The sequence below is a fragment of the Hemiscyllium ocellatum genome, chromosome 18 (genome assembly GCF_020745735.1).
Source record: "Hemiscyllium ocellatum isolate sHemOce1 chromosome 18, sHemOce1.pat.X.cur, whole genome shotgun sequence".
In the NCBI taxonomy this organism is placed as follows: domain Eukaryota; kingdom Metazoa; phylum Chordata; class Chondrichthyes; order Orectolobiformes; family Hemiscylliidae; genus Hemiscyllium; species Hemiscyllium ocellatum.
In genome coordinates this window covers 56,251,114-56,266,774 of record NC_083418.1, presented here as the reverse complement: position 1 = coordinate 56,266,774, position 15,661 = coordinate 56,251,114, and the positions used below count along the sequence as shown (strand labels likewise).

The following is a 15,661-nucleotide window of genomic DNA, read 5'->3' as shown; positions in this document are numbered from 1 at the left end:
CCTGCTTATTAAACCATATATAGGGAGAAATATGGATGAGGTCTGAAAATAGAATTTAGGAAACTGGGCAAGAGATGGAGAAGCAAGATTTCTAAGACTGTAACCTCAGGATTGCTCCAATTACCATGTGCTAATGAATATAGAAATAGAGTGATTGAGTGAATGAACTTGTAGCTGGGAGAATGGTGCAGGCAGGAGGGCTTTACATTTATGGGCCATTGGGTCTAGCTCTGTGGCAGATGGGTCTTGATGCAGAGGATTTTACACTTTAGCAGGACTGAGATTTAATGTCCTTATGGGGAGATTTCCTAATGCTGTTGGGCAGATTCTAAGGTCGCCTGTCATTGGTTGGGAACCTAAGAGGGTATTCAAATAGAATAAGAACAAAGCTGGCTGTGAATGGAAGGGGAAATCAACAAGAAAAAAAAATCCTTAAATCAACCATGGTAAAATTACAGAATAATGGTAAAAAGGCAGAATTAAAAGCACTCTGCAAATGCTGCATGCATTCGGATAGCCTTTTAGATTAATTGATGGCTCCAGTGAAAGTAAAAGGGTGTGATTTAATTGCCGTTATGCAGACTTGGCTCAACACTGGAAGCTGAATATTAAAGAATATTTGGAAAGGATGGGCAAAAAGGAATAGGAAATGAGATAATACTGATCATAAAGGATCTGCTTCACACAGAGGGTGCGGTGAACCTTTGGAATTTTCTACCATGGACACTGTCAAAGCTTGGTCATTAAGTAAGTTCAGGACCGAGATTGATAAATTTATAACAACTTCAAGGGCTAGGGAGTAACATGAAGTTAGGGCACTGTGATGGATGATCATCAATGGTCTAGAATGGCAGAATAGACCCACGAGACTAAGGATATGGCATTTCCTTAGCTGTTGAATTTGTGTTCTTCTATTTGAACCATCACTTGGAAGAAACACTTAAGAGTAGCACGGGCACAGAATCTACTCTGAGTGCAGTGTTCAGTATCCATCACAGTAGTACCACTGCACTGAATCCTGAAGGACTTACCTGCTAGTGGCTGTTAGTGAGAAAAGAAATAAAGAGCCAGCAAGTAATTAATGTACTGACCTCTGAGGCCTATACAGCACTGACAAAATGCAAAAAAATGGGAATGCTCACTGATAATTGCAATGTTCCATACCATTCACTATTCTTCAGGTAATGAAACAGTTTATGTCTACATGTAGCAAGACCTGAAACTCCCTCACCACCAACACCCTATGGGTGTTAGCATTAACCATAAACATCACTGGACTTACTGTATAAAGACAATGGTTATAAGAGCACGTCAGAGGCTGGGAATTGTGCAGCAAATCATTCATCTGCTGACCTTCCAAAGCCTATAAAGCAAGTTTAGAGTGTGATGGAATACTCTTAATTTGGTTGGATCAATGCAGCTCCAATAATCCTCAAGAAGTACAGCACCATACAAAGCAAAACAACCCACCATCTTGAACATTCATATCATTCATCATTGGCACACAAGGATGGCGGTAATGTGTACCATCTACAGGGTACATTGCAATAACTTTCTGAAGCATTTTTAAAAGTATTTTTCAAACACTTAGTCTTTACAACCTGCACATACTGCTCTAAGTTGCACACCATCCTGACTTGGTGCCACAAAGCTTTGGTTTGCTTTGGAACAAAATCCTGGAAGTCCTTCCTAACAGTACTGTGGTGTATCTGCTCTCCATGGAATCCAATGGTTCAAGAAAGCAGCTCACCTCTGCCTTCTCAAGGTGAATAAGTAATGGGCAAGAAATACTGGTCTTGTCAGTGATGTCCTGATACCATGAATGACTTAAAATAAAGTTCCCACACTAAGCACATTGTAAGTGTCCTTACAGGCCATGCCTGCAACAATAAGGAGAGTAGATCACTATCACTTTCTCAAGGTCACTAAAGGATGGGCTGTATATGTTGGTTGTGCTGGTGATGCTCACACCCCATGAACACAAATGATCCCACGTTGACAGATAGCTTGCAACAGGAAATAGATAATTGTTTTGTAGAATCTTTTTCAAAATCTCAAGGCTTTCCAAATAAATTACAGTTAATGAAGTACTCTGGAAGCATGTAATACATCAGAGAAACACTGCTAACTTGCACGCAGGAAGCTCCAATGTGCAGAATTTGAACAGGCAATCTGTTTTCATCAGTGTAGATTGAGGGACATATATTGACCTAGTCCCCCAGCCATCTTCAGATACCACAGAAAGATGTTTTACCCTCAACGGAGAGGGCAAGCAGTTTAAGGTTCCATCTGAAAACTGACACCTCAATGCTGTCTCAGCATTGGAACTATCTGTCATTGAAATCTCTGACTCTGACTTGGACTTGAACTCAAACCCAATAAAGGAATATGGAAGTTGGGCATGAGTTGAGTTAAAAGTCAATTGAAGGTAAAAGTCAAGCTCTTACTGAATGAGGGAGCATATACAAGGGTTCCTTTAGTTATACTACTCCCATTTCTTTTGTGCAGAAGCAGATGTTCTTTTGAACCCACGACCTTTTAACTCAAAGGTCGGCATACGTTAATTGGTGCACTCGGAACACTGCCCTGGCACTTCGCAGCACAGAACAAGGGGGAACCCAGCCTTTGGAGTTCTTGGGGAGATCTTGCTGGATATAGAGCTGGACCTTGTGCAATCAATAGGGCTTTTGTCACAGGTCACAGAACTGGTGGGGAAGGCCCTCACTTCCATTGGGGATGCCTAAGGGAATCTAGTGTTGATCAGAGTTGTCATTGTCAAGCCCCCCCTGCTATTGTAATGCCCGGTGGCTGATGTCCCACCTATTCAGAGCTAACAAACAATCAGAGGTGAGCACTGACTCATTATCATCAGCTCCAGAGGAATCAGGACTGATGGTTTTAATTTATTGATTGGAAGATGAGAAATGTCATGTTCAAAGGTGAGTGAAGTTCGGATCCAGGTGACAAAGTTGGTGGTAGGGGATTGGTACAGCAGGTTTGAGGCAATTCCAGAAGAACGAACAAGTGACTTTTAACAGCACCTCCCCTTCCCAATGTCAGGTCTATCCACCAGCCGCAGAGGACATAGTTACAAGTGACACCCTCCCCCACTGCTGAAAGGGGGTTACTGTGTGACTTTCCAAGGGCTCAAGAAAGCTAATTTATTATTGTTGCCATGGTGAGTCCTATCCATTCACCTATCTACTCAACAACTATCGATCAGGGATGTTCTGCCCCTCCAGGACCTCTCCTGGGACAAAGTGAGTTAAGTAGGCCTGGTAGCCACAGTTCTGTTACTGTAGGCTGCATTAAATCCAGGCTATAGTTTGGAATTGCCATCACCATACATTTAATCGGAGCAAAACACATCAGACTAAGGCAATCAGGTAGATGAGGGTGATCCATTGCTGAAAGTGTACAGGAGCATTGTTACATGAGCAAATCTTGCTTACAAAATTGATTTATTTGAACAAAATCGATAAAGTGTCATAACGTTGTGATGGATGGCTACATGATTGTTTTTAATAAAAAGTCTTTCTACATCTGCCTCTAATTTGCATAACATGTTTGAAATTTCCATAATGCCCTCTGAGGAGCAGCATGAGCTGTTGGTTCACACATCACACATGAAATACATTTCTCTTACCTGATGGGTAAAGCTTGTGCCAGCATGTTAGCACGAAAAGATTCAGGGGGTGTGTACTATACCTCAACTCTGTTGACCAGGGAATTGTTGTAACTGCTGTGGCAAGGCTGGTGAGCATTTTGCAAAACATTTCGACTGAAGACTGTTACCCTGTTCAGTTAAGGAAAGGAAAAGTCTTGAGCACATTATTGTATTTCACCATGATTCTCAAATGATTAATTACTTCCAAAGTGCAATCACTCCCAGCAAATATGATGTTGAATTTGTATGCAGCAGGTAGTACAGAAAAACAAGGTGCAGGAATGACCTTGTTTATTTTGATGGGTGTGAATTGAAGGGTTTTGTTGGTTATAGAAAGACCTGTAAACTCTCCTGCCTATCTTCAGGCACTGCCCCTTGACTCTTTTACATATAAATAATGGGGAAGACCTGACTTGATATCTCACCAAAACAATAGAAGACTGCACAAAATGCAGCCCTGTCAGAGTACTGCATTGAAATCCTTCATGAATGTAAAAATGAATGCATTTTTAAAAGGATATGAAAAAGTAGCATTGGTAATTGGGACTAAATAGATTACTCTTTGAAACAGACAGCACAGACTTCATGGACTGAATTGCCTGCTTTTGCACTGTACTATCCTAAGATTCCAATTTCTATCTGATGTGGGTGTAATATTCAAGTTGCTGGTCTGTCAATAACCTTTCTGCCTATCAGAGCAAAGCTGCACCATGTCATATTTAATCCAGTTACCAAAGCAATATATGCATTGTAAACCAGAGGATTTGCTCATCCCAGCTGTAGATGTTCATCGGGATCAGAAGACAAAGGGTGCAACTTGCAGAAAGAAACTGTCATTGAGTGAGTACACAAATCAGAAATAAGAATAATTAACAAAAAGTGTACATTTGTAGAGCACCTTTCACAACTTCAGGACATTCCTAAAGTGCTTCATAACCTGTGAAGTACATTTGTAGTGTCGTTACAGTTGTAACACAGTGAAACGGCAGCCACTTTGTGCAAAACAAGATCCCACAAATAGGACTGAGATGATCAGATCTTCTGATTTTAATGATGATATTTGATTGATGAATATTGGTCAGATCTTTATGGGCCGCACGATGGCACAGTGGTTAGCATTGCTGCCTCACAGTGCCAGAGACCCGGGTTCAGTTCCCGCCTCAGGCGACTGACTGTGTGGAGTTTGCACTTTCTCCCTGTGTCTGCGTGGGTTTCCTCTGGGTGCTCTGGTTTCCTCCCACAGTCCAAAAATGTGCAGGTTAGGTGAATTGGCCACGCTAAATTGCCCGGAGTGTTAGGTGCAGGGGTAAATGTAGGGGAATCGGTCTGGGTGAGTGCACTGCGGCGGGTCGGTATGGACTTGTTGGGCCAAAGGGCCTGTTTCCATACTGTAAGTAATCTAATATAATCTTCTCTACTTCTTCCAAAAAATAACATGGGTTTGTTTTTACATCCATCGCAGTGGATGGACAGGTTATTCACTTGAAAGTTTCATCCACAAACAGTTCCTGCCATATGGTGGTACACGGGAAGTTTCAAATTAGATGGGTGAGTGGAATTTGAAACAGCAACTTTTTGACAAAGAGACCTGAATGCTGGACACTGAGCCAACGCATATGAAAGCATCACTTTCAGCTGTCAATGGCATATTGTGGAGCAATGCATTCTGGACATCACTTGACTAACCAAACATTATGCCAATTTTGACTTGTTGGCTTCTGGAGAAACAATTTAAAGAACTCTTTGTCAAAAAGAATGTAAATGTCTCTGAGGACAAGCACATGGTCATTGGTCTAAGCAATGGTTTGATACTGTCCGAAATGCAATTAAAATGGATTCCTTTGTTTTGCCAGTACTGGAAAAAAGCATCTAACATCCACTGTGAATGGATGCGTAGAACAAATTACAATTTAAATTACAGATTTAAACTAATTACCATTTATAATTTAATTATAGACTGTATTTGTTTCAAATTTTAATAATCTGATAATCAAAGCTTTTATGCTGTTAAGATCATTTAATTTTGGTTCAAACTTATACATGTATGAAGTATTACAAAAAGCCAATACTTGAGTTTTATTGAGACAAAAAGCACACAACAGCAATAAAAGCCTGCATTAATATGCAGCATTCATTGTAACCCATTAGAAAGACTAGATAGATTCTCATGAAAGAAAAAGAGCCAAAATTTGACAGCATGAATTATCAGCCAATCAAAATCCCATAGAAAAGTTATTAGAGATGGTAACAATCCAATAAAAAGGAGTGAACCATAAGACAGAATCAGGTATTCCATGTAGCTTCAGGAAGAGGCTATTTAGCTCTTCAGCCTAACTCCATACCCTGTGAACCATGTCATGTAATTTTCTTTGACAAAGTCTATCAATCTTGCTTAAAAATTTATGATCGACCCAGCATCAAAATGCTATTTGGAGATAGGAATCCCACAATTCCATCATCTTTTGCGTGGGGAAGTGGTTCCTAATTTTACTCATGAAATATTTAGCCATGCCTTAACTCTGGACAGGGTAGGGTGCTGGATCTGGGTGGGATGCTCTTCTGAGGGTGTGTTAGGCCACATAACCTTCTCCTACACTGTACAGGTTCTATGATTTAGTGGCTCTGTCTTCTGCCTACATCACAACTTCTCTAATTCGCTTTCTAAACTTCATTTCATCTCAACCTCACTTTCCTTTTTGATCCAGCTTTTCGTTACCCCATCATTCTTTGGCTCAGTATCAAATTTAATATGATAAACTCTCCTGCCAAATGCTTTGGAACAATTTCCTCCATTAAAGTGCTTTACTAATTTAGATTGATGTTTGGGGGGGATTTGCAGCACAGCCCAGACCAGTGTAAGTTGGTTGTTGTTTATTTGTGCACTCATCATGGACGTTAGTTTGTTGCTATTGCTATAATTAAGAGGCATCTACTCTCTGTGGTGGAATAGTCAAACATCTATGAAGAAATTGATGGACTGACATCAATCAATAAAAGTTTAATAGATTGCAAATCATCAACCAGAATCTGTCAGACATAACTATCTGAGCAATTCAAATTCAACTAGTTCTTAAATTTTGTCCTTCATTGGCAGGAATTGTTACGAATTTCTAATTCGGTACAAGAAATTTAGGCTGCCTTTGACAAGTTCAAAAGCAGAGGACGGTCTTAAGTTATTAATTTCTAGGCGTCACCAAGTTGTTATGCTTCACTCTCTAACTGCTATTTTAGTGGAAGGCTTTGAGGGTAACTTTTTCACGCAGAGGATGGTGCGTGTATGGAATGAGCTGCCAGAGGAAGTGGTGGAGGCTGGTATGATTACAACATATAAAAGGCATCTGGATGGGTACATTAGTAGGATGGGTTTAGATGGATGTGGGCCAAATGCTGACAAATGGGACTAGGTCAGATTGGGATATCTGGTCGGCGTGGAACAGTTGAACCGACAGGTCTGTTTCTGTACTGTAGTACTCGTAGCTATGTGGAATTTACAGCACAGAAACAGGCCATTCAGCTGAACTGGTGTCTGCTAGTATTAAGGTCCACAAGAACTTGTTAAACTTATAAATATTGTTTATGATAATTCAATGATGCCTCCTTTCAAATAATGGACAGAAAGATGCTTTACTAGTGTGTTGAACATAGAAACTATTCTTAACAATAGTCAATAATATCGTGTTTAAAAACTTGAAAAGTGTTGAAAACACTGCTGCAATCTGCACAGTATTTATTTGTGTGTTTACCATCACAATAAATGATTGAATAGCAAATATCTTAGATTATGACTCACCCATGTCCCACATAACTTTGTTGGAAATCTTGCCATGATGAGAAATATTGTTGAGCCAATTCAAAAACTAATCAGTGCCTTTTAGTGTAGATGCGTGCCTCAGAACACATGCGATTCCTTGTAAGACTAGAATCCCTACAGTGTGGAAACAGGCCTTCAGCCCAACAAGTCCACACCGACCCTCCAAAAAGTAACCCACCCAGCCCATTCCTCTACCCTGTATTTACCCTTGACTAATGCACCTAGCCTACACATCCTTGAACCTTGTGGGCAATTTAGCATGACTAATTCACCTAACCCGCACACCTTTGGATTGTGGGAGGAAACCTGTGCAGATACGGGGAGAATATATAAACTCCACACAGTCACCCACATTTGGAATTGAACCCAGATCTTTGCCACTGTGAGGCAGCAGTGCTAACCACTTCAGCTTTGAATCACATGACTGTTCCATCACCAAGGCCACTCTTCTCGGTATTATCTGTGTCCAGCCGCAGCTCATCTGCTGCTGAAATCTTATGCATATCTTTGTTGCCTCTACATGTTCCTAGTCAAAGCACTCTGACTGCCCTCCCATCTCTAAACTGCCCTAAACACAAAAAGCAAAATACTTTGGCTCCTAGAAATCGAAATCAATCACAGAGAACTCAACAGGTCTGGTATCGTTCGTGGAGAGAGAACCATGATTAATATTTCAAGTCTGGTATCACTTTTTCTCAGGTTTCTGTCTCCACAGAGGGTGAAAGATCTGTAAAGTTTCTCCAGCATTCTTTTTGATTTTTCTGTAATTATTAATCCACTCAATACCTTCCTGCTTGTATCTTAACTCACTTAAATTTTGTTTACACTTCACTCAGTTCTTGCTGACCCATATTGGATCTTGTTGAAGTAACTTCTTAGATTTTGAAGTTCTTGTTATTATTTTCAAGTCCCTAACTCTATATTCTCCTCCAACCGTACAATTCTCTGAGATATCTGTGTTCCTCCAATTCTGGTCTCTCCAGTTTTGAGTGCTGTGCCATTAGCAGTTCTGGAGTTTCCCTTTAAAACCTCCCTTTTTCTTTCAGCTCCTTTAAACCTGACACTTGCTTCAAGTTTAGACTTAATATTTTGTGATATGGCTGAATGGTAGATAATGTTTGATAACTTTCCTTTTAATATGTTAAAGTTGCTAGAAATGTTTATGTGAGTTGCCACATCCAGCAATAAGAAAACTTGTAAGTTGTTCTGCTTTTCTAAAGTCAAAATATTGGCATGAGACGTTTTTGTGTATTTGATTTAGTTCTCAAAGTGTAGTAGGTTCGCTGATGGACTAATAACACAGAGAAAATGAGATTATATTCCATCTGGCAGTTCCAGATATTGGCAGTTAACTTTAAGCAATCTGGAGATGCAAAGCTGGCTTGGTAAAAGTGACCATGAAGCTATGCCAGCTAACACCATTCCAATGTAGAGCTACTACATGTTGAGTTTATATAAAACTCACAGCAAGCTGGTGCTTCATGAAGTATGAAATCTTAACTAGCCCTGTGACCACTTAAAAAAATATTATCCAGAATGATTCAGTTGAGGCAGAGGCTGCATAGATTTTCAATTGGCTTGACATGAAATCAGTTATTATCAGTAAAAAAAATGTGAAAGCAAGTCTCTTTGAAAAACAGTCCTATTTCTTATAGGTGTATACAGTATTTTAAATCGCCTTGATTATTACCAAACGTCTCACATGTAGTGAAATGCTTTGAAAGCTAATCAACATTTGCTATTTTCACAAATGTGAAAACTATTTTTATGGACCAGAGCAAACCCCCTTAAATTGTACGACAAAAGTAGTCTATACCCTTACGTTTTTTTTTAAATTTAAAGGAAATTGATGTGCTGTGTTCCAGGTGCAATTCGATTGGTCATACTGCTTGATCTTAAGCAGATCACAATTTATTCAAATGCTATGAAATGCAAGAAATGAAAGAGGAACTTGGAATAACTTAATGCTTTTGGAAAATGGAATAATAGGTTATTTTACTACTAAACAGTATCAGTTTCAATATAGTAACATCCCATAAATACACCTGTGCCAAAAGGCACATTCAGCAAACAGCTTTGTCTCACATGCAATCCAATAGCCCAGGAAGAGAATCCCCAGCTTTTGGCTGTAATCAAGAGGGGGGGGAAATAGCTTCCACTTCTTCAATAGCCCAACAACAACTGTTGAAAGCTAATCCTAAAATTCCTGGTTCTGTGAGTGGGTGCTTGACCACACCCTTTCAGGCTGCTTCTATTGTCCCAACATTTTGAAAAAAAACACCCAAGGCTTCATAAGTAGTTTAGCTTCTCACAGACTGCTCAGCGCCTGTCCCCCAATCTCTCTCTCTATCATCACACTGCTTTGTACTGTGCAAGATGCAGTAAGTAAAATGCAAGGAAATGAACAGTCAATTAAATCACTGTTTTCAGGCACTCTGTCAGCTGAGACATATTGAGAGTTCCCATTAATACTTCCAATGGTGTCTGAAACGGGAATTACATATCATTTTAATGTCTCATTTCATTCCTCAGTGTTGCAAATTATATTTTCTTTTGCTTCTCCTTTGACATATTTATGCCTCAATCAGCATTACTAAAATAGATTATTTCTGCAGCATTACTTTGCTTCTTCTCTTTGCCCAAATTGGCTGCAGTGTTCTTCACATTCAGTATTTACTCTATCACTTGTGGCTCAGTTGGTCAAATGCTTGTCTGGGATTCCGGATTCAAGTCCTGTTCTCAGGATTTGAGCATAAATGTAAAGGTGGAGGTTCCAGTGCAGTACTGAGAAATACTACACTGTTGGAGTTGGTGTTTGACAAAGATGTTCAAACAAGATCCAGTCTTCTCTCGCAGATGGGCGTAAAAGATCCAATGCCACTATTTCAAAGGAGAGCAGATAAAGTCTCCCCTGTGTCTCGGCCAATACTTAAACTTCAACCAATGTCACAAAATTAGATGATCTTGCCATTGCTGTTTGAGGGTCTCATAGTGTGTACATTGGTGACTCCATTTCCACAACGTAACTCCAATAATGTGGTTCATTGGCTGGAACTCACCCTGACATCTCTGCGGTCAGGAAAGGCACTGTAACAATACCAGTCTTTCTTTAACTGAGTCATGCTTTCCCTACCTGCCTATCGAGTTGCTTTTTTTTGTTTTTAAAGACTGAGCCAGAGTTGACAGAAGAAACAAACGTTGACCGAATTGCGGAGTCTCAGACTGCCACCCGAGCAAGACAGGCCAAAGGTCACTCGGAATCCTCCACCCTCAGCTCCCAGCCGTCCATCGACGAGGTCAGGCAGCACATGCACCAGCTCCTGGAGGAAGCGTTTAGCCTGGCCTCTGCAGGACGGGTCGCTCACGGCCGTCACCAGCTGCACTACACCACGGGTCAGCCATTACCCTACACCGAGCTGGTCACCAGCGCCCCTGGAACCATGAGCAGATCGAGGGCTGGACTCCAGTGGGTTCCTGCGTGTGGCCAGGACCTGTGCCAGTATAGTTTGCCCAGACCTGTGAGTATTACACCTCCTAGCTCATACATGGCATTATAGAACATAGCAACAGTGGAACATGAAACCAATTAAGCCCTTCAAACCTGTTCCGCCATTCTGAGAGATCACAGTTGATCTGTATTTTAACTACATTCACACACTTTGGCTCCCTGCTGTTTTATACCCTTCTCAAGCGAAAACCTCTCAACCTCAGATGTAAATTCACTAAGGAAGCTAAGTTAACTGCTTTTTGTAGGATAAAGTTCAAAATTCTCCCACCCTGTGTGTGAAGAAGTACATACAGACATACAAATTACGAGTAGGCCATTCAGCCCCTCGAGCCTGCCCCACTATTAAACAAAGTTATGATCTGTTTGTAACCTCAAAGTCACATTCCCCGATACCTTGACAACATCTCAACCCCTTGCCTAACAAGAATCCATCCACGACTGCTTTAAAAACTTTCAAGGAAGTGGATGGGAATATGAGTGGGAAGGAATTAGTGAATACGGGCCAAATTGCTGGCAAATGGAACTAAATATATTTAGGATATCTGGTTGGCATGGACCGAAGAGTCTGTTTCTGTGCAGTACATCTCTATGATTATGACTCTGCTTCCACCACATTTTGAAGAAGAGAATTTCAAAGACTCATGACCCTTTGAGAGAAAACAAAATTGGCATTTTTTAAATGGACGACCCCTGATTTTGAAATAATGATATTGGTTCTAGGTTCTCCCAGAAGAAGAAACATCCTCTCTATCTCCTCAGAGTCTTATATGTTTTAATCAAGTCATCCCTTACTCTTACAAATTCTAGCAGATACAGGTCTAGTCTGTACAACCTTTCCCCATAAGACAACACCCCCATTCCATGTGAACTGCCACCAATGCATTTACATCCCTTCTTAAATAAGGTGACCAATACTATATACTGTACTCCACAGATGTGGTTTCACCAATGCCCTGCATAACTGAAGCATACTTTTGTATTCAACAATCCTCATGGTAAATCATAGCTTTCTTAATATTTGCTGTACCTGCATGCCAAACTTTTGAGATTCATGCACGAGGACATCCAATTCCCTCTGCCCCTCAGAACTCTGCAGTAACTTACATGGAGATTAAAAGGAAAATTCCTGTCAAAATGGAAGTTTCACATTTTACCACATTATCTTTGCCCACTCCATTGTTGTTATCTCTTTACGACATCTCGACAACCTGCTTTCCTACCTATCTTTATGTCATCAGAAAATGTGGCATCCATGGTTTTTGTCTCTTCTAAATTGATACATAAATTATAAATAGTTGAGGTCCCAGCACTGATCCATGTGGCACATTAGTTGTTATATCATACCCAACTGAAAAGACCCATATATGCCTACTGTCTGCTTCCTCTTACCAAGCTAATCATCCCTCCATGCCAATATTATACCCCTTCAGTATGAGCTTTTATTTTCTGCAATAATCTTCGATGTGATATCTTATCAGTGCCTTCTGAAAATCTCAGGAGAGTGCATCTACTGGTTCCTCTTTAACCGTAATATATGTTACTTCCCAAAGAACACTAATATTTTGGTCAAAAAGAATTTCCCTTGCACAAAGTCATATTGACTCTGCCTGATTACATCGAACTTACCTAAGCGTTATGTTATGTCATTAGTAATAATTTCTCATGTTTTCTGTATGGTGGATGTTAAACTAACTTTCATATAGATTCCTGCTTTTTGTCTCCCCCCCTTTTAAAATAAAAATGTTACACTTACTACCTTCCAATTAGATGGGTCTGTTCCTGAATCAGTGGAGGCTTGGAAAATAAAAACCAATGTATCTCAATAGCTGCGTCTCTTAAAACCAAGGATGAAGTCTGTCAGAACATGGCTGGACACTTGTCAGCTAGGAGAAAGTGAGGACTGCAGATGCTGGAGATCAGAGCTGAAAAATGTGTTGCTGGAAACAACAGGTGACAGATCAAAAGATTAGATGAAATACATTTTTTTAAAAAATCCAAAAACAGCCAAAACTAGACAATACAAGTAACATGGTAAAAACAATGACTGCAGATGCTGGAACCAGATTCTGGATTAGTGGTGCTGGAAGAGCACAGCAGTTCAAGCAGCATCCAAAGTGCAGCGAAATCGACATTTCAGGCAAAAGCCCTTCATTCGATTTCGCTGCACTTTGGATGCTGCCTGAACTGCTGTGCTCTTCCAGCACCACTAATCCAGAATACAAGTAACATCCCAGATGGAGTAATAAATCGAGAGATGGACAAGAGGGAGGAACTCAGGAAGATCAAAATCAATAAAGGAGAGGTAATGTTCCCTCCCCTCCCCTATCAGCATTCCGGAAGGACCACTCCCTCCGCGACTCCCTTGTCAGGTCCACACCCCCCACCAACCAAACCTCCACTGCCGGCACCTTCCCCTGCAACAGCAAGAAATGCAAAACTTGCGCCCACACCTCCCCCCCTCACTTCCCTCCAAAGGCCCCAAGGGATCCTTCCATATCCGTCACAAATTCACCTGCACCTCCACACACATCATTTACTGCATCCGCTGTACCCGATGTGGCCTCTTCTACATTGGGGAGAAAGGCCACCTACTTGCGGAACGTTTCAGAGAACACCTCCGCACCAACCAACCCAACCGCCTCGTGGCTGAACACTTTAACTCCCCCTCCCACTCCGCCAAGGACATGCAGGTCCTTGGCCTCCTCCATCGCCATGGCAACACGACGCCTGGAGGAAGAGCGCCTCATCTTCCACCTAGGAACCCTCCAACCACAAGGGATGAATGCAGATTTCTCCAGTTTCCTCATTTCCCCTCCCCCTACCTCAGTCCCAACCCTCACACTCAGCACCGCCTTCTTGACCTGCAGGCTTCTTCCCAATCTCTCCGCCCCCACCCCCTCTCCAGCCTATCACCCTCACCTTAACCTCCTTCCACCTATCGCATTCCCAATGCCCCTCCCCCAAGTCCCTCCTCCCTACCTTTTATCTTAGCCTGCTTGGCACATCTTCCTCATTCCTGAAGAAGGGCTTCTGCCCGAACCGTCGATTCTCCTATTCCTTGGATGCTGCCTGACCTGCTGCGCTTTTCCAGCAACACATTTTTCAGGTCTGGATACTTGTCAGCCCAGGCTCCAAAAATTTACTCATTACTTCTCCCTTATTGATTTTGGTCTTGCTGAGCTCCTCCGTCTTGTCCATCTCTCGATTTATTACTCCATCTGGGATGTTACTTGTATTGTCTACTTTTGGCTGTTTTTGGATGTTTTTTTTAAACGTATTTCATCCAATCTTTTGATCTGTCATCTGTTCTTCCACAATTTTCTTTTTAGTACCATCCTCAACACTCCTCGTTAATCAGTTATATTGGGGACTTTATCTTTGAATTTCCTCGCTTATTAAAACATACTTATCTGTGTATTCTGAAACATCCCCTTTAAATATTTGCTACTTCATTTCTGTTGAATGACCTTGTGCTGCCCTTTCTTGAATAGCTTCCTGTAGCACAGTACCATTACCAGTGAGCTCAACCACCATTCAGCCCTTGCTTTCACACAGACAAGCTCAGTGAAACTCAAACAGTTGGACGGTTGCAAAGGCTGAAGGTCCTGCCCTAATAGCCTCTGAACGCCCTTTCCTGCCACTCTCTCAATAACAATCTCCCGTCCCTGAACATAGAGTCATAGAGATTTACAGCACGGAAACAGACCCTTCGCTCCAACACGTCCATGCCGACCAGACACCCCAAGCTAATCATTGACCAAATGAAATGACCCAACCCTAAGAGATGTGACTATCTCTTGGTGCAACAAATGCAGATATAACCTTCCCCTACCCCGAATGTGCTACACTGTCTCTAGTTGCACCTCCTGTTCATAAACTCAGAGTTAAAGCTACTGAAATTTCAAACCCTTGATGCTGATATATTTGCTCTGCACCAAACTCGCGATCAGTAACTCCTATTGGCTGCAACTGTGAGACAGCACTGGTCCTGCCATACTTAATGCATTTTATTAATGATTTAGTTATGTTTTTCACTTCCACACATTAGTTATCATTTATTTTATGAACTTTACCATCAATTTGTATACTATTTTAACACTTAGGAAAAGAAAAGACCTTAACATACCAGAGACTCACCAAACAGTTGGTTGCTTTCTCCCTAGTGAGCAAGAACCAATTCCAATCAGTCTATGTCCATCTCTGACTATCTGTCTCAGAGTCCTCACTTGGTCCACTCCTCTAGGTGCTGCTGACTGCCTGTCATGGGGTCTTCCTCACACCCACACCTTTAGGTGCTGCTGACTGCTCTCTGAATAGTCTGACACTGATTTTAAGGTGAACACCCCTTGACCAAGAACCTCTCCCCCCCCCCCCACTGTCACTAAAGGGTTCCCCCTATCAAAAGTCTCAGTCACATTACACCTTCACATTCTGATGAAGAGTTAATACTGGGCCATAAATGGTTAAGTGGACAGATTGCACTCATTTGGCTTGTGTTCCCTTCAATATAGGAGATGAGATGTTTTAATTGAAGTGTTCAAGCTGATTTAAAGGGTTGAAAGTTTATTCCCCAGGGTGCAAGTGAGGTGTAAAGCAGGTGTAATACTGGATGGGTGAACAGAGTGCACCATACTCATTACCTGTCTGTCTCACTGATATTTTACCACCGGTGAGA

At 41.4% G+C, this 15,661-nt stretch overlaps 1 protein-coding gene across 1 annotated transcript in view; it reads left to right on the top strand.

Annotated features, from left to right (window-relative positions):
• kiaa1549la (KIAA1549-like a) overlaps positions 1-15,661 on the top strand; it is a 164,065-nt gene that overhangs the window by 130,006 nt on the left and 18,398 nt on the right. Inside the window, exon 15 of the mRNA XM_060838554.1 lies at positions 10,646-10,996. Within this exon, the coding sequence (XP_060694537.1) occupies positions 10,646-10,996 (351 nt within the window). The remainder of the gene's footprint in view (positions 1-10,645; positions 10,997-15,661) is intronic.